The sequence below is a fragment of the Elephantulus edwardii genome, unplaced genomic scaffold (assembly GCF_000299155.1).
Source record: "Elephantulus edwardii isolate Elephantulus edwardi_28Jun2011 unplaced genomic scaffold, EleEdw1.0 scaffold00121, whole genome shotgun sequence".
Taxonomy (NCBI): Eukaryota; Metazoa; Chordata; class Mammalia; order Macroscelidea; family Macroscelididae; genus Elephantulus; species Elephantulus edwardii.
The window spans coordinates 5,700,258-5,719,371 of NW_006399871.1; the positions used below are offsets into that span (position 1 = coordinate 5,700,258).

The 19,114-nt window shown below is 41.2% G+C and overlaps 1 protein-coding gene across 1 annotated transcript in view; it reads right to left on the reverse strand.

The window, feature by feature from the left end:
• KIF15 (kinesin family member 15) overlaps positions 1-19,114 on the reverse strand; it is a 48,925-nt gene that overhangs the window by 17,588 nt on the left and 12,223 nt on the right. The window contains 11 exon segments of the mRNA XM_006892975.1: positions 1,412-1,556; positions 2,526-2,667; positions 4,381-4,558; positions 5,517-5,726; positions 6,404-6,480; positions 7,787-7,910; positions 10,925-11,047; positions 11,191-11,316; positions 12,978-13,187; positions 15,893-16,072; positions 16,752-16,887. Coding sequence (XP_006893037.1) covers positions 1,412-1,556; positions 2,526-2,667; positions 4,381-4,558; positions 5,517-5,726; positions 6,404-6,480; positions 7,787-7,910; positions 10,925-11,047; positions 11,191-11,316; positions 12,978-13,187; positions 15,893-16,072; positions 16,752-16,887 — 1,651 coding nt within the window.

Genomic DNA, 19,114 nt, shown 5'->3' on the forward strand with positions numbered 1-19,114 from the left:
CACTTTTCTTGACAATAATACCTAATCATATATTCCTCCTAAACATTTTCTCCCTCATCTGTTTCAAGAAAGTATACATTATTTATCCCCTCTTATTTTCCTCCCAACTCCGATGTCAGTCTTGCTTTATAACAGTGGCACTATATAGTATTTGTCATTTTGTGTCTGACATATTTCACTCAGCACAATGTCCTTCAGGGTCACCCATTTTGTATAATATTTCATGGTTTCCTTGTTTTTCAATGCAACATAGTATTCCATTGTGTCATTTCTCATTCTTTAATGCTGGACCATTTTTCTAAGGAGGAGGGTTTTCATGGAACTCTGGTGGCTTAGTGGTAAATAGTTGCACTGCCAACCCAAAGGCAAGTGGTTCAAATCCACCAGCAGCTATGTGTGCGAAAGATGGGCAATCTCCTCTGTGTAACTTAAAGCCTTTTTTTAAAAAAATTTTTATTTTATTGTTTTTGTGTGAGTGTACCGTCAAATCAGATCTTACTGGTTCAGGAGGAGATTGTTCCTCCTTCCCCGGCAGAGCATCTGGTGGCTTCGAACCATGTGCCTCTGGGATTGTAGTTGCAGCTCCTTACCACTAGGCCACCAGAGTTCCCCTGAGAGCGCGCGCTTTCGGGCTCCGAGGGAGGGGACCGAGGAGCGCCGGGCGGGACAATGCACTTAAAGCCTTTAAAACCCTGCTGGAGAATCAGCCACGAGTCAGTTCCTACTTGAAGGGACACAACAACAACATGGTTACTAAGGAAAAACCTAACTACTTCCCCACATTACCTACAATCGTTTAGTGGTCTTTGTTTTTAGGATTCCTATTCTTCCACTGCAAACCTAAAGCACAAGAAACATGAGAGCAACAGTAGTCATTTACCGAGATCAGTCTATTGCCCGGCATTTTACAATGATGTCATGTAAAGTTCTAACAAATTTGCAATTAAATGTTCTTCATTCCCAATTCACTGGTTCAAGTCAGAAAACTATGCCTAAAGTGAGAGGCAGATTAGAATTGGAATTCCGAGGTCTGGTGGCCTAGTGGCAGGAAACTGCACTGCAATCCCAGAGGTGCGTGGTTCAAATCCACCAGATGCTCTGCCAAGGAAGGAGGAACAATCGCCTCCTGTACCAGTCAGATCCGATTTGACGGTACACACATTTAAAAAAAAAAAAGAATTGGAATCCAAGCGTGACTCTAGGTGCTGCCTATTTTCCTGAAGCTTAGCAAGTATAGGTTTCCGAGGCTGTAAGTAACAGGGAGAGGGAAGTGTCCAAATTTCTTTCATGGAGCCGGTGGTGAATTCTAACTGGTGTGGTGGACCATTGTCTTAGGATAAATGACAGAATTCTGTGCTCTCACACCACTATTAGCCAATGAGTTGGCATGGATATGCATGGTATGACCTACCTTAAGCGTTTCCGCGTGAATTTTGTTCAACTGAGAAACTTCTTCTTGCCTCTTGCAGAGTTTGGTTGCTTCCAAAAGACTTTCAAGATTGAAGTTTGCTTTCTGCAAAGACTGAATCTCGGATTCCTTTTCTAGCTCCTTTTTCCTAATGGAGATTATAAAGTTGGGTAATTCAGGTAATCGGCAATGTCACTCCTGTACGGTGTAGTTCATCACTTCTCATCTTGCGTAATTTTACACAGTAGTTGTCTCTTCCAAGCGGAACTATTCTCAGATCATACCTCATATTTTCCAATTGATAATCCACAACGTAGAGAAGTAGATAGCTATTTAAGGTATATAATTAGTAAGTAGTGGGGCTCAAATTCAAAAGCACAAATAGTCCGTAACAGTGCCATCGGTATTCTTTTAAAAACAATTATTTCGGGTGGGCAGGGAGAAAAGTGCAACAATGAATGAATGGAAATCCAAAAATCTCTGTAAATGTTCATTAAAGTTAATTTAAGAAAAATTATTTCTTTAATTATATTTTATGATTGCTGCTATTCGTGTTTAGATTGTAAAGGCAAGTGTTTTCTAGGCTGTAAAGTTTGTAGAGACAGGTTGCCGGGTCCTTCCCCCGCAGACCACTGGCGAGGTTTAAACCATCAACTTACCAGTTATCAGCACAGTGTTCGGCCGTTGCTCCACCAAGCCCCTTAGATTTTATGACAGAATTTTAGTTATGATATGAATTCTTTAGTATGAATCTTTTTTCCCTTTTATACAATGAGCACCACGTAAGAATATTAATAAACCTATAACTTTCCAAAACTCCTGATTTAGCTTGTAATAGTGATCTAAATTATAGTAATCACAGAAAAGAATTTACAATGTAAATTCAAGACACGAAACAAGAGCATTGCCTAAAACATTCATAACATCTAGCTCATTAAGTGCTGAAGAGTTAGAAGCAAGTCTTATCTCTTCATGTAAAAAATGCAAACTGTGACTTGTATGGGAGTTTTATATTTAACATGAAATGCTCAACTAAATCATCAGTGTTAAACATTAATGAAACCAATTAACCAATCCTATTAACAAAGATAAGAACGCATACAAATTCAGACTTTACCTTGTCAGTTCTTTGAATTCTTCATATTCTTGCTTTAAATTATTCCGCTCTGTCTGAATTTGCAGGAGCTGAGCTTCTAACTTCTCCGTGTTTTCCAACGAACATGATTCTTTTGAAACTTTAGGAGAGAAACTTTGCTGACCTGATAACAAAGAAAATGCCTGAGTCTCTGAAATGTAATGGAATCTATTTTCTAAATACTTTTTCAAATATCAATTTGAGACCCAAGCAGGCCAAAGAGATACAGGTTAGAGATGGGCACTAAATTACAAGAGCCTAAAAACCAGTAGGAGACACAGGACTCAACACAGCCCTTTGAATAGTACAGATTGCCATTAAGAATCCAAGAGATCTGTACAGGACAGAGAGAGGCGCAATGTCCAACCAGAGAAGGGACAAACAGTGAGAGAAGCACAACATGCATAATGCTTGATGGAGAAATACCAACAGTTGAATTTTGCAAGAACTAATAGTAATGGCCGGTGATAAAATTTTAAGGATTTAGGAAAGGGAACAAATAACAAAGGCAGTGGATTTTAGTTTATGTATCATCCCCTAGGATGAAAGAACTTATCTATCAACCACCAGGTAGAAAAGATTCATTTTAGAAACAGCTTGGAAGACTGAATAAGCTGAATAGAATCTTTGCCTTCCAGTGAGGGGAAAATATCAGATGAAGAGTTTAGAGAATGATGGATGTTTAGAAATGATGGGATCCTAGAAGTTAGCATTAGCATATTTTGAAGGTAATAGGTCAATGGCCAATGGCACACAAAACATTATAGGGAAATATAGCTAAAATGATACAGAAAATCTGATTTTAACTTTGCACTTAAAATTTTAAGTCTCTTCACAACCTAAATACCAAAAATATATTAAGCCGCAGCAGTATGAATGAGGGAGTGGAAAATACAGGGAATAAGGATTCAAAAAGGTTTCTTTCTCAGTACAGATAAAAATGATTAGGCTTTTAGGAATAGATACCAGTGAATGTAATTAATGTCTTTGTTGTTGTTGTTATGTGCTGTCAAGTCGCCTGCAACTCATGGTGACCCTGTGTACAACAGCTCTGAAGCCTGCTCTGTCCTGAGCCAGTCTCACTGACCCCAACACACCTTCCCCCATTGCCCCAGTTACTTTATCAATCCATCTCATCCATGGAATTGCATAACTCAAATTACTAAAATGGCATTCTTTTGGTCACAGGTTTCACCATAATAATAATAAAAAAATTAAAAATGAATAAAGGAAAGAATCAAGACTTTCTCAGTTTCAACCCAAAAACAAATACTGAGGCAGGGTGTAAATAAAAGATTAAGAAAACATTAACTCTCAGGACACGATAAAACACAGGCTTTGGTGCTAAATCTCAGAGGATTAGTACCGCTGGCTGTCAGCATGTAAGGTGGCTTGAGGATTCACTGAGCACCTTTCCCCTAAGCCTAGGGAGGAGTAGGTGCTGCCAAGTACGACTGGCCACCTTAACATCAGGACGGATGCACTGGGGGATCCGTAGTCTGGTCTCATGTCTCTCATGTACATGCGTTGTCTCAACTGATGAACTCTGCATTTGTTCACAGTATGATTAGTTTAGCACCAAGAATAAATTCACTGTATTTCCTATCAAATACTTTCAAAAAAATCACATGTCCTATTATTTCGATACTGACTTTTTGTAACATAATAAGCATTGTATATAATAAGGTATTAGTGGAACAGGTCTGGGGTTAAAATGAAAACTCTATTGTAAGGCACTTTCAATGTGGTTTTGTTGGTTTTTTTTTAGGGTAAATGAAAGGCCTCCTATGTGCTTTAAAAGACTCTTTCTTGTGACGAGTTAGACAGCCCCCCTCACCTTTGTTGTTCTTCTCTGTGTCACACAGCTCGGAGAAGGCTTTCTCTAGTTTTACAATGGTCTGAGCGTCCATTCCTTGAGCCTTCCTCACAGGTTCTAATAATCTCAGTCTTCTGTTCTCCTCCCGGAGGGAATGGTTTTCCATCGCATACTTTGCAACCCTGGGGTGGTGCTCTACCTATGACACAGAAGTGGGGATGTTACATATTTACAGACCCTTCCTTAATGAACACATCTTTCGAAAATGCCAACCACACTGACAAAGCAGCTTGTACTTGGGATCGGGCAGAAATGTTTCTACGACAGCTCTGTCATTCTACTTCTGAATTCTACAGCTTTCATCCCAGCATCCAAGGAGGGCTCCAGGCTGACTCTTCACACAAAGAACAGACTAAATTAACAGAGTGAGGACTCTCTCTCACTGGCATAGAGTCGGAACCGGCCCATAGCTGACCCTCTAGCGGGTTTTCAGAGGCTGTAGGTAGCACAGGAGATTGACTATCTTTCCCCCTCCGAGCAGCTTGTACATTTGAACCACCTTCCTCTGGGTTGGCAGCTCAACTCCTTACCTCCTGGGCTACCAGAGCTCCCTACAGTGGGGACGGAGGAAGAGAATAAGGAAATTCTGAGGGCCAACAATGAATATCCTCCAAGATAACAATATAAAGTTAAACAGGCATTGTGTAGAAAAGTATGTACAAAGTGCTACCTGGAGTACAAAAGGAAGAAAACGGTCCAAATTAGTCTGGACGTGGATTCTTAACAAAGCCCTCTAGGTGTAACATACAAAAAAACCTAGTGACAGAATCCCTTAGCTTATAAATCATGAGCCGACTATTACTTACCCATCCCACCGAGAGATAAGGGTAAATAAAATGAAAAACTTGGGAGGGCAACTCTAAAGAGACCACATCTGCAGACAAGCACAGCTGCCCACCACTGGAGGGCAGCCAGAACTGGGTTCTTTGTAGCACCATCACCACACTGTCCTATTTCTCCCTTAAAGAGATTTATGATATCATACTGTCAGTGGGATGCATTGAACACAATTCCCACTGTACTAAAATGACAAGACTTCAGTGACAAATTTCTGTTTGCTCTGACTTTCTCTTCAAATGCTCCGTGGAACTACTCACTTGCTCTCGAAGCGTCTGAATCTCATCTCTCAATTCCGAGAGCAAACGGTCCTGCTCATCGGGTAGAAAGCGTCCCCGAGATTCCTTGTGCAGCTTCTCCAGACGCATTATTTGATCTTCTCGGAATTTGACGATCATTTTATTAGACTGGATGAATTTCTCCTTTTTAAGGGTGAGATCTTCCAACTGGGTAACCTTTTCTATCAGAGCCTTAAGAAAGTCACAGTGTGGTTAAACAAGAAAAAGAATTCCGCTTCCCTCATTTGCACAGATTAATATTAACTCCACATTAGTAAATATCTGCATACATAAACACTAATGTCACATTGATCTTTTTGCAATACAACTTCATCATGCTTTCAGTGAAGGTTTAAATAGCTGCCTCAGTTCCTATTCAATTTCTCGACAAGCTGGTCAGTGACAGTGGTCACCACTCTTCACGATGCGCGAACACGTTCTTTCCTTCCAGTCTACTTGCTCCATTTCCATTCAACTCAGTTCCCTATCCCCCCTTATAGTCCTATCTTAGCTTTAAAGTAATAGTTGATTGTGTTTGGTCTTGTGTATTTAAATTAAAATTTTTTTAATTACTTTACATCACTTGCTTAATTCAACCCTAAATCCACTGCTGCCAATATCAACTCATGACAACTGAGAACACGGGGTTTCCACAGCTGTACATCTTCCTGGGAGGAGAGTGCCCATCTCTCTCCTGGGGAGCAGTTGGAGGATTCGAATAGCCAACCTTTTGGTTAGCAGTCCAACACTCAACATGCTACAGGCATCTCCAGAGAGCTCCTGTCACTTCACTTAGTAAACCAATAACACCCACCCAGTGAAAATCCAAAATATCTTGAATTCTCATTAAAACAAATTTCATTTCCTACCTTCTTTTCCTGTTCAGACTTCTTCAAGAATAACATGGCCTCACAAAAATACATCACATAATTATTCTTGTCATGGTCTATAATTGATCCAGGGAGAAAGAAATGATAAAAGGAAGGTGATTTCTAGGAAGATTTATTTCCCAAATTTTTAAAACTAAGAGATGAACTATAACAGCCAGCCTTTGATGGATTGTTCTTAACTAACCTAGAAGAATCAGATTGTCATCACAGGATTGTGGGTTCAAATGAACTCATTCTACATATTATTCTTTGAAGGAAAAGAAGGTTCTCTTTCTTTAATAAACATACTGACTATATGGTATGGTAGAATCCTGCATGAGATAAAAAAAAATTGGAGTGTCTTACTGGATTCTGTGGTTTTCTTTCTTGAGATCTAATTCATCTTTTTGGTTTCAAATTAACTCATGTTACATATTAGCTATGTTGTTGTTGGGTGTTGCTGAGTCGGAACCAACTCATAGCTGACCCTCCAGTGGTTTTTCAGAATCAGTAAATCACCCGGAGGTAAATGTCCATCCTTCTCCTGAGGAGCAGTTGATAGATTTGAACTGTGTGCCTTTGGGATTGCAGCACAGCTTCTTACTACTAGGCCACCAGAGCTCCCTCCATATTAGCTATAATTTGCAAATATAATTTACTAGTATTTTTGTTGTTGTTAAGTGCTGTTGAGGCAAGTCTGGCTCAGAGTAACCCTATGAACAAGAGGTCTGAACCCTGACCTTTGTCCCATTCAGTGCAGTCAGTGCGTCCATCCATCTGCTCGAGGGTCTTCCTCTCTTTCGCCCTCCCACCCATCCCAGCATGATGTTCGTCTCCAAGGAATAACCTCTCCTAGTAACATGCCTACGTGTGAGACAAAGCTTTAATTCTGACTCCCAGGAGCACTCTGACTGTACCTTCTCCGAGGCATTTCTGAACTCAGTGCCTTGTCACTGGTTACAAAGATCAAGCACTTACAAAGGTATAATAAACAGAAAGGGATAAATATGTGCAGATACCTGGGGGGAAAGGTTGGTCTTCTGTGGGCTAATGTGTGATCAAGGGTTCTCATGTTAATATTGGCATGGGACCTTCCTCAACATAAGAGCGGACAGTTTGAAAGCGATATATATGATTAGGTATTACAGTTATGACAAGAGTCCAGAAAGAAGGTTGCATAGTGGCGTGTACTGGGGAGTGGGCGGAATTGTATACCAATGAAGAAGTTTTTATTTTACTTTTCAAAGAGAAGAGCAAACTGGGGGGAGGGGTGGACAGGGAGAAAAAAAAATGCAACAGTGAATGAACGGAAATCCAAAATCTCTGTAAATGTTCATTAAAATAATTTTTTTTTAAAAAAAAAGAGCATGCTACTTCTCTTACCCCTGGTCACAAAGCTTTCTGGTCTTATCTGCCCTGAGGTCAGCTGGGCCAGTTGTTCTTTGAGCTTCTTTATCTCAGCCTGCAGCTGGCTCACATTTCCTTGGGTGTCTTCGTTGACCACCGCCTGTGTAAGAAATTACAAAGGAAGCTCCTGGAGGAACGAACACCAAGCGACCATACACATCTGTCTCACCACCAGGCCACGTAATGTGTGCTGGAGTGAGGAGGAAGGCTTCCTTATCTGGGCCCTCACACTCACAGGCAGAGAGAGACATATGCTGGCCAGGCTCCCCGCCCCCTCACTACCCTGCCCCGTGGCTCCCTCCCCTTCCCCTTCTGCTGTCCAGTCCTGGTGCTGTTGGACTGGGTCAACCCTGGGTTCCAGGTATGTTCACCTAACACTTCCTTCTTCCAAAGGACAGCTCCCTCATTAGTGTCACTGCCTCTCTGTCCAACACAACAGTGAAAGAGCATAGCTGGTGAGTGTGATGATGAGTGTGACGTCCACAGCACCGGCCTGAGGGCCACTGGCTTGGCAGGAACGTCCCTTCTCAGAGCAATCTAACCCTGCGACTCCTACCAGCCCTCTTAGGAAGACAAGTGATTTGACCAGTTTACTGGTTTTGACCAAATTCTATGTCATTTTCCTTTTCTTAAAAAAATGCCTCACTTGAAACAACTTCTCAGATGGTTTTAAAGGCCCATAGTAGCTATTGTGTGATCACGGGTGCAAAAGCTGAGTCTAAAAAAAAGTCTAAAGACAATCATGTGAGAAGAAATCTGCAGGGAGCCCCAAAGTCCCAGGTTCTTGTCTTAGGCCTTGCCTACTGACTGGCACAGAGCTAAAGAATTAATCTTTAAACAATTCCCAGGAAGCCCAGTCAGTAATAAGTACACTTCCCACGGCCGAGCTGCAGCTGAGGGACTTACCATTGATAGTGACTAATACAATTCTCCTAACTTTGCTGTTCTGTGTGACAAGAAGCCATTTCCAGCTTTTACCAATCTGATGGCCAACTTTTTTGAGGCATGTCTGCACATTCTGACATCATCACATCATATTGATGACATCATAATTCCAATTATTACTCTCCAAAGACTTCCAGTAAGTTCCAAAGAAAGGGGTCCAAAGTGCCAGGCAACTTTTCTCTTTATATTACAAATATCCCACTACAGATCATAGTCTAAGGAAATAAAATTAATGACTCTTCTGATTTACCCAGGTTTGGGGCTAGAAGAAGAATCTTGACCGGAAGGAAGAAACAAAATCTAGAAGTTGACCTTTATAAACAAGGAGTTTGTATTTATACATTTACCTACTTGCTAAGATTTACCTGTAACCTCAAAATGAATACTTGGCAATGTTTGGAGCCATGTGCTATTGTCATGAACTCAAAAGTGACAACATGTGTTTTTAAAATATCTTTAAACAGAGATACATATAAACCAAGGTTATGAGGGGAGCTCTGGTGGCCTAGTGGCAAGAAGCTGCACAGCAATCCCAGAGGAACACGGTTCAAATCCACCAGATGCTCTGCCGGAGAAGGAGGTGCAATATCCTCCTGTACCAGTCAGATCTGATTTGATGGTACACACACACAAAATAAAAAAACAAAACAAAAAACAAACAAACATAAACCAAGGTTATGAATTGGCTGTTACTGGTTTCCAGTTTCAATCCACAGTAACTTTACTTTTGGCAGAACGTACCCTGTCTTCATGCATCTTCACTAGGACGCCTAGCATGTCTCAACAACCCCCCCAACTTCAAGCCACAGAACCAAATCATAACAAATCCTCTAGCTTTTTAAAAACTGTAAATATTATGGAAGGAGACTGCTCATCTTTTTCTTATACAGCAGTGGGTGTACTTGATCCACTAGCCTTTGGGTTGGCAGTATAACTCCTTACAGCTAAGCTACAAAAGCTCCCTTTGGCATGTTTGGGTCCACTATTCTGGCTTTGTGCAAATTCATTCATTGAGCACTTCCCTTATTTTCGCTGACCTTTTTCTTTATCAGAGGGGGTATATTTCTCACTAGGTTCAAATATTGCCAAAGGCTTATAGGAAATTACCTTTGTATTTCTGATAGGAGCAATGGCTTAGTATTTACTTCAGTGTTTGTAGCAAGAGCATACACTAAAGCTAATGAGAACACAAGGAGAATCAGCTACACTCCCCTTCCTCTAAGGTAGTATGTGGCTATCTCAAAGGGTTTAGGAGAAGGTCTTAGCTGAAGGGCAAAGGACAACATAGAGTTTTTCACTCAAAACATAATTAGATGTACAGAAGATCGTGGAATTCACTTTTGAGTCAAGAATGACCAATTTGAAGGAGAGAAGAAATTAATCTATCCATTTATGGCACTAGGATTATCTATCAGCAAAGCTGAAGCGAGTGGCAGACTTCTCTATCTCTTGACAGACTACACCAGGGACTGACAGGCTATACTCATGGGTCAAATTCAGCCTAGTGCTTGGGTTTGTAAATAGAGTTGTGTCAACCATATTCACTTGTTCACACACTGTTTATAGCTACGGTTAATATTATAGAGCAATGCTGAGCAGTTGTGATAGATACCAATGATCCAATGATTCAAGAAATCTAGAATAAATGTCATCTGGCCCTTTATAAGGCATTTGTTAATGCTTGATGCATACCAATATCAAGAAAGTTTCTTTTATTTATGCATATATAAAAAAAGGTGGGATCATAGGAGTCTTAGACAACCTGAAAGGTAAAATCAACACTACAAAACTATTGTTAAGTATTATTTCCCACACTACACTACCTCTCCCACATAGAAAAAGAGAGGGCTGGTTCCACTTGGCATGATTTAGAAAAGTAAATTTAGTTTCCAAACCAATTACAAAGAAACAGCTTTGACGTCTCCCTTTTTTTTTAAGCTTTGACATCTCTTAACAAAAATTAGCCAAAAAGTAATAACAAAAAAAAAAAAATTCCCCTGATCTGAATCTCTAATTATATCTGTGATACAAGGGTCAGGAAAAAGAAAATTAAAATCTTGAAGTTAAGATAAACTTTCATAGATTAATCAGTTTTACAGTTAGGGTAAACAGGCTGCTGCAGGTGACTTTTCCCATTTGTTTGGTAAAGTGTACTCAGAGCATTTTTACCTTGTTTTTAATCAGCTTGGCTCTTTGTGCAAAATTAAGTGTCGACAGGGTTTCCCCAAAACACCTGGACCCAGGATGCACATTTGCAATGATGGCTGTTTTCGCATTACCTCCGAGGGAATCCTGTCCAAAGACATGAATGGTTGACAGTGTCAAATGAGAGATCACAAGACCTTTCTAAAGCAAGAGGAAACAGATCTTCCTGCAGTAAGACAGAGGAAGCATATCCCAAATAAAGACCCCGGGAACTGGAGTGTCCACTTTACCCGGAGCAGGAAGGTGAGTTTGGAGTCTCTGTAGCAAACATGTCTCTGTTTCCCGTTGCCCACGTCAACGAGCGCAGTGATCACCTGGCCCAAGCAGCTCAAGGAGCGGTTTATATTACCTGCTTCCTGCGGTGTGTGGGAAATAATAAGAACAAACAAACAGAACCAATCCATGAAGCACACCGGTTACTTTTTGGTGTTTCAATTTAAAATACACTAAGTAGCAGTGACAAATCTGGATGGGAAGACAAGTCAGAGGTACTATTAGAGCACTAACTTTACAACAAAAACATGTGGTTAGTGACTCCCTACCTGCCCCTGTTTGATGTGCTCTGTAATTTTAGCTGTCAAAGATAAACACAAAATAACCATGTGAAGGGGAAAAAATTACATTAATTCCGTCATGATTATAATCCTTCATGACTGTATTCCTTCAAATAGGAAAGAAGGAAGAACATCCTTCACCATTCACAGTAATTGTCCCCGGGCCCACACATATTTTACACTGCAGCATCCATATGTATTTTATTGACTGCATATATTACAATACATAGAACACACAGGATGTAAAACCTCTGATGCCACTACTAGAATTCTAGCCAAGGACTAGGTCCTTAACCCTTCACACCAGAAACGGTAAACAGTATCATTCACTCTGTTCTCTTTAAGCTCTCTCATCTTCAATCTGGCACTTGCAGTACAGATGTCTTTTACAGATGTTTTATAACAGCCTTTCTTCATGAAATCACTCATCTACTCAAAACTTTAAAGGTTTCCTAGAGTCCACTGCCTGGGGCAAATTCACTGCTTTGTGTAAGCCAACTGGCAGGGACTACTCCAAATTACTAAGGAACAATGATGTCAGTTTGAAGACTAAGGTGTGTCTGATTCAGGCCATGATCTTTTCAATCACTTGCTATGCGTCTGAGAGCTGGAGGATGAATAAGGATGACTGAAGAAGAACTGATGCTTTTGAGCTGTGGTGTTGGAGAAGAGCACCAAGAATCTCATGGACTGTCAAAAGAACAAACAGATATGTCTTGGTAAAAATGTAGCCAGAGTGCTCCTTGGAGGCAAGAAGGGTGAAGCTTCCCTTCACATACTTTGGATATGTCGCCAGGAGAGGCTAGTCTGTGGAAAGGGACATTATTCTGGGAAAGATCAGAGAAGGAAAGGGAGAACCTCAAAGAGACAGACTGACATGGTGACAGCAGCAATGGGCTCAAGTGTGTCAGAGATGATGAGGACGGCACAAGATAGGACAGGGTTGATCTGTTGTTCACAGGGTGACAATGAGTTGGACCTGACTCAGTGGTACCTCACAGCCACCACCGGCAGGTCTGCTGAGTGTAAACTTGGCCTTGCACTCTTGGTACTCAGTGATCTGATCTACGTGATCCATTCTCTAACCACAAACCAGGCTGAATGGCATCCAAAATAACCCCTGAGATGTCGCCCTACTAAGCAGGTAACTTCTTGCTCTTTGCTCCCCACCCAAATCCCGTTCCCTGAGACTTAAGAACTCCTTGCTTTAAACAGTCCACATGACACATTTCCTCTGAGCTCTGGTGTCACGTATACCATCGATCCCCTGGGTATGAATTCAGACCTTCTTTGCTCCTTCCACACCTGGCCTATTTCATGTATGGCTACTATATTTAGTACACAGTAAAAATCTCAGACAGAGATTTTCTTTTTTCTTCCATTGCAGTCCATCAACATTTTGCTTGGTATTGACATCCAGGAAGAAGTCACTCACGCCCCCCAGACCGTAGTTTCTCTGTTACCTTCAACCTCATCCCTTCTGCGTGGGTATCCTTCTGCCTTTCAGAGCCTGCCAAATCCACCATGTTGAGGAGGGAGGTCCTTATGTTCACGGTCTCACTGCTCTTCTCCATTGACTCTATTGTAATCGTAAAGACTGCGTGAGACCTAGAGGATTCTCTGTTCATCGACGTTGATGCCACGCGCCGGTTCCTCCATCCTCCAGATAAGACCTGGGCGCAAATATACAAAAAAGAAACAACTGCTGTATTGAAACAGATGAGAGAGAGGACTATGATTAGTATTGTTGTCATGATATGAGTTCAGAATGAAGGCTGCATAGTGGAGCGGACCTGGGGGGAGGGATTGTATAACAATGAAAGAATTTTTCTTTTTACTTTTCAAAGAGAAGAACGAACTGGAGGGGAGGGGTGGGCAGGGAGAAAAGTGCAACAATGAATGAATGGAAATCCAAAAATCTCTGTAAACATTCTTAAAATTAATAAGAAGAAGAAAGAATTGAGAATTCTATGAAATGAGAAACTATGGGAGTCGCCTGTGACTCAACAGCACTTAACAACAATAACACCAACATGGAGAGAGAGATCAGCTGGCCCAGTGCACAGAAAGCAATGCTACCAAGCCGAAGGTGGGTGACTTTTAATCTGCGGCCCTCGGGCCTGTCTTTCACTGTTTTTGTTCAGACATTCCTCTAGGTCGTATAGCCCTGGTGTACAAGTTGCTGTACAGCGGTCACTTGTGGTTGCTGTGAGGCTGAACACTGTGACACTGATGTGTCAAATGCGTTAATGGTTGGCTACCCAATGCAGACAGAGAGTGATTAAAACAAGCTTGGAAGGAGGAGTGGCATCTGCGTCCGTAATAGCTTGCCTCCGGAAACCCTATGAACCTGGAGAGAGGAAGAAAGGCACCCAAGCGTTGAGGACTCTCCTTCACAGGGTCGCTATGAGACGCCTGCGACTCGATGGCACTTAACAACAACAAAAGAAAGAAACAACTGTACACCTAAGAAAATCTAAACACCTAAAATAAGTACCTGAGAAATCATTAATGTTAATAAGAAAAATGCTAGCATAGAGCCAATTATCTGCATATGCAATATTTACACCAAGGTTAGATCCTCACAAGAACAGGAGCAGGGAATGTATGGCCGGACCAATGCAATCTAGCTCATTTAGCAAAGTTATACGAGCAGAAGTGGTGCGCCACAGCCAGCAAAGCCGCCAGCAGGCAAACGTGTAGAGTCGTGAGGAGGAAGACTGGTCCATTCAGGAACATTCTCAAATTCCTTTCCTCTCCTGTTCTTTCTTCTGTTCCCTCTCCAAGACGTGGGCAGAGGTTTGTTAGAACCAGTCTGTTCCTCTCTAAGCCAACAGGGAGCTCTGGTGGCACTGTCCACAGGTGGCTGCACTGTTAACCCTAAGGTGGCGCCTCTCTGGGGTCTGATTCCACCAACATGTGCAATCTCCTCCTGTGCGACTGACTAACTCTCTCAAAGCACCGCCTCCTGGAAACCTGCTGAAGGGTCAGCTCTGAGTCAAAAGCAATGAGTTGATTTAATTCAAGGCTAAACATAAAGCTGAATGCCGTTCGTTACCTAGAAAATGAAAAAAGGTGAATAAATTTCTACATTGTCTTGAAGGCCAAAGCTGTCATTCCTCCTGGCCTACGAATAATGCCCTCCCTATTCTCTATTAAGAACCCTGGCAGAGTAGTGAGCAATGTGTCAGGCTGCCAACCGAGAGGTCAATAGTTCAAATCCACAAGTCATTCCTTAAAAGAAAGAGGTGTAGCCTCCTCTCATAAGGATTTACAGCCTGAGAAACCTGACAGAAGGTCACAGACTCAACTCAAAGTGGGGAAAGTGATGTAGAATATTATCCATAAAGCAGGATATATGCACGTTCTGGCTGCAGGTTCTTCAAACAGATGAGCCTAAATTCAAAGTCCAAACCCTGGCTCCACCTTTTTTAGCTGCGTGGTGTGTGGCCCGTCTAACCTTTTCACAGATCAGTCCCCATTTTTGTAAAATGTGAAGACAGGAATCTATCTGGGGCAGAACATCTCAAACTTTAACGTGTATACAAATCACCTAGGGATCTTGTTAAAATGCAGTCAAGAGTGCAGTCTGCCAATACTTACGACTGTGTACTTTCAGATTCTCTATAATGGGATTTTTTAAAATGTCTCATTTGCAGAAAGGATTTTTGACTGACACTCTCTTTTGCCCCTTCTATGTCTTGGCTTCTGCCCCCTTTTGCCCCAGGTATGTCTTAGTCTTCTCCATCAAGGAGTTTTCCAGCACAGAGCCCTGGGCCCAAAGGACATGTTCCATTCCTGGTGGTACTTTCTTCCTTTCTTGTTCTAGCTTCCTCTATCCTTTTTCCCCCTTCCCTTTTCTTGTTGTTTACCGTTAAATCGGATCTGACTGGCATAGGTGGAGATTGCCCCTCCCTCTCCAACAAAGCATCTGGTGGATGCAGCTTCTTTACCACTAGGTCACCAGAGCTCCCTTCCTCTATCCTTTTATATCACATAAGAAGGTGCTACAGGCCACAGATGACGAAAAGCCCCTCCTCCTTCATTATAGCAAGGCTGTGACCTAATTAAAGGTGTTACATCCCACCCTAATCCCCTTATAGGAAAGTGCCTAATCACATCCTGGGGAATGATTACATCGTTACATACTACCTCTAATCCCACCTCCCTAACATCATAAAAGTTATGATTTACAACACATAAGTTGACTGCATCACACTGAGAATCATGGCCTAGTCAAGTTGACACACATTTGGGAAATTCAATTAATTCCACTGACGGAACTTTCTCCATAACCTGGAGTAACGGTTCTAGACCCTTCTGAGATCCAGGTGGTCTCACGGCCACAGCGCCTAAGCCAGAGCTCAAGCCAGGGTACCTGATAGGCCTCTGCCGCTGAGGTGACCACTTGCTCTACTGCGCCAACAACGAAGACTCCCTTCTTGATGTGCTCCCTCAAATACAGTCCAGCAGATGCCGAGTCCAACAAGTCATAGATCTGCTCGTTGTAGATCTCGATAAAGGAGCACTTACAAAGAAAACTCTTTCCAGCTCCAGCCTGTGAAAGAGAAGCTCTGCTTTGATACACTACTTTCACTTGCTTCACAAGCTATGCATTTCTTACAAAACCACCCTTCAACACAATTCAAAGAACCTAAAAGGCAGTTGGGGAAAAAACTCCAAAACATCTAGATAACACTTTATTACATTTTAAGGAAGCATCAAATCATTGTCATAAGGGGAACTCTGGTGGCCTAGTGGCAAGGAGCTGCAACTACAATCCCAGAGGCACATGGTTTGAATCCACCAGATGCTCTGCCGGGGAAGGAGGGACAATCTCCTCCTGTACCAGTCAGATCTGATTTGACGGTACACTCACACAAAAATAATTTAAAAAATAATAATAAAAAATCATTGTCATAGGAGCCCTTGAGGCTTTCAAGGTGCCTCAAAACCAGCCAGAGGAGGTACAACTGGGCAGTCTATCTATTTCCACTTTTCATTTCTCTTATATCCTAGACTTCCTTGTAAAGTTTTATTTGAAGCAGTTATTATGCTCTTCAAAAGATTGACCATAATCTTGCAAATTGAAAGTTTTTATACTACAGCTTCCTATCCAAACGGACACTATCACCCATGTCCCTCGTGCATCACAAGCTAATTACTAATAGCCAGCTAACCACGGAAAATCACATATTTCACACAACTTTTTTATTTTTTTTTTTTACAAGTTTTACCTTCTCTTTTTCACGATCAATTAAGAAAAACAAATATTCAAAACTTCGTGGGATTACTCCTCTCAGGTTATGGGAAAAGTTATCAGATTCAGATGGCCCTAAAAAAAGAAGAAATAAGCAATTTAAATTTTTTTAGCTTCTTCTTTTGTGCTATTATCCATTAGAGCATATCAGATAACTTATAAAGAGACAGGACAATGCATTACACTCAGTTTCCTATTCAGGTCTGTGAGAAATAAAACAATGAAGATGTCAAAGATTTCCTTTTACCTGAATCCAAAACCCAATATCCAAGGAAATAAGTGGCACAAAATCAAATGATGTCTTGCACTGGGCAAATGCACAGTAAAAGAACTCAAGGGGGGAAGCAAAGGGGGTGATCAGAGGGTCGCACAATTTGATGGGTAGAAACAGGGATGAGTAAAGGAAATGGGAAAGATCAGTGTGCAAAACAATGTATACAAACTATGTAAATAAACCAATAGAAAACAAAAATATTTTTTACATAAAAAAAGTGTTAAGAAGCAAAAATCACTTTGACGAGTAAGGTGTACCTGATCTAAGCCATGTATTATCAAACATCTCATCTGAATGCAAAACAAATCGACGTCTTTGAATCCTGGTGTTGGCAGGGACTATTAACTACACCACAGACCATCAGAAGAATGAGCAAATCTTTGGAAGAAGCACTGCCACAATGTTCCTTAGAAATGAAGATGGACAATGAATGAATGAAAATCCAAAATCTCCATAAATGTTCATTAAACTTAATAAAATAAAATGTTTTAAAAAAAAAGAAATGAAGGTGGAGAAACACCAACAAGTGTACTCTGGACATGTTATCAGGAGGGACAATTCCAGAGAAAGAAACTGTGCAGGTAAAGTAGTAGGTCAGTGAAGGGAGGAAGACCCTCAGTGAGGTGGGCTGACAGTGGCTGCCATGGCAGATTTAAGAGCAGCAGCCTGTGTGAGAACGGTCTAGCACCAGGCAGCTTGCTCTATTGTAAAAAAAAGGTCATGATGAGTCACAACTGCCTTGAGAGCACCTAACAACAATGAATGGGACCGAGGGAAAGGCCCACAGCCGCCATTGATCAGGGACTATGGGGCGGGCCTTTGTATTTAACTGTGTTTGGGGAGAACATTGTTCTAAGTGGTACAGCACTTGTCTATCAGTTTGCTGTACTGCACTGAGATAACTTGGAGTTGCTGTGATACTGAAAGTTGCACCACTAGTGTGTCAAATGCCATAATGGTGGACAGGGTTTGTTTGAGTTCCCAGATTAAGAAAGAGTAGGAAACAGGATTGGCATCCTTAAATAACCATCCTTTGAAAACCCTATGAATATCAGAGGAAGGAAGATAGTTATAGAGCCCAGATTGAAAGACCTTTGAAATGAGGAAAGTGGTTTATTTTTAATTTTTTTTTTTTTAAGGATAGGAAGACCCTCAGACTAAGTGGATTGATGCAGTGACTGCTACAATGGGCTCCTGTGTGTCAGGAAGTGTGAGGATGGCACAGGATGGAACAGAGTCTCGATCTTTTGTTCACTGGGTCACCATGAGTCGTACTCGACTTGAAAGCACCTAGCAACAATACCACCACAAAATATTTATAACATTCATCACCTTAGTGGGTATTGCCTTTCTAGATAGGCTATTTTTACTGCTTGCCCTGTCACAGATGCTTTCAAAAATACACTAAAACATCTTTAACATAAAAATAAAGTAATAATAATAATGTTTTAATGCAAGTTACATTGTAGTACTCATTTGCTACTGAAAACCACCATCCACTGCACATACTTCAAATTTTTAATGTAATATTTTATGAGGTGTGGGATCACTTTTGTATATACTGCTAGACATTGTCCAAACAGATGCTAAGCCATGAATGACTATATCTATTTAAACTGAGCACATAAATTGAGCAAATAAAGGCCATGTCAGTAAGAAAGATAATATAGGGGTATCTTATAAGGTTTCTATGCAGATAGAAACTGTAGAGCACTCCTATTTCAATTTTGTTACATGAGGGACAGATGTAAGTGGGTATGGAGAGCAATTTGTGTGTTATTGTTGTTATGTGTCATCAAGTCAGAGTGGATTCATAGCTGATCCTCCTGTAATTTTCTGAGGCTATAAATTCACAGGAGAGGATTGCTCATCTTTCTCCTGCCGAGCAATTGGGAGATTTGAACTTTGAAGCTTTGGATCAAGAGCGCTCTGCAAAACAACGATGAGATCTCATCTCACTCCAGTCAGAATAGCAAAATTTAACAGAACAGCAAGCAACAAATGCTAACGAGGTCGTGGAGAAACTAGAACCCTTCTTCACTGTTGGTGGGAGTGTAAAATGGTTC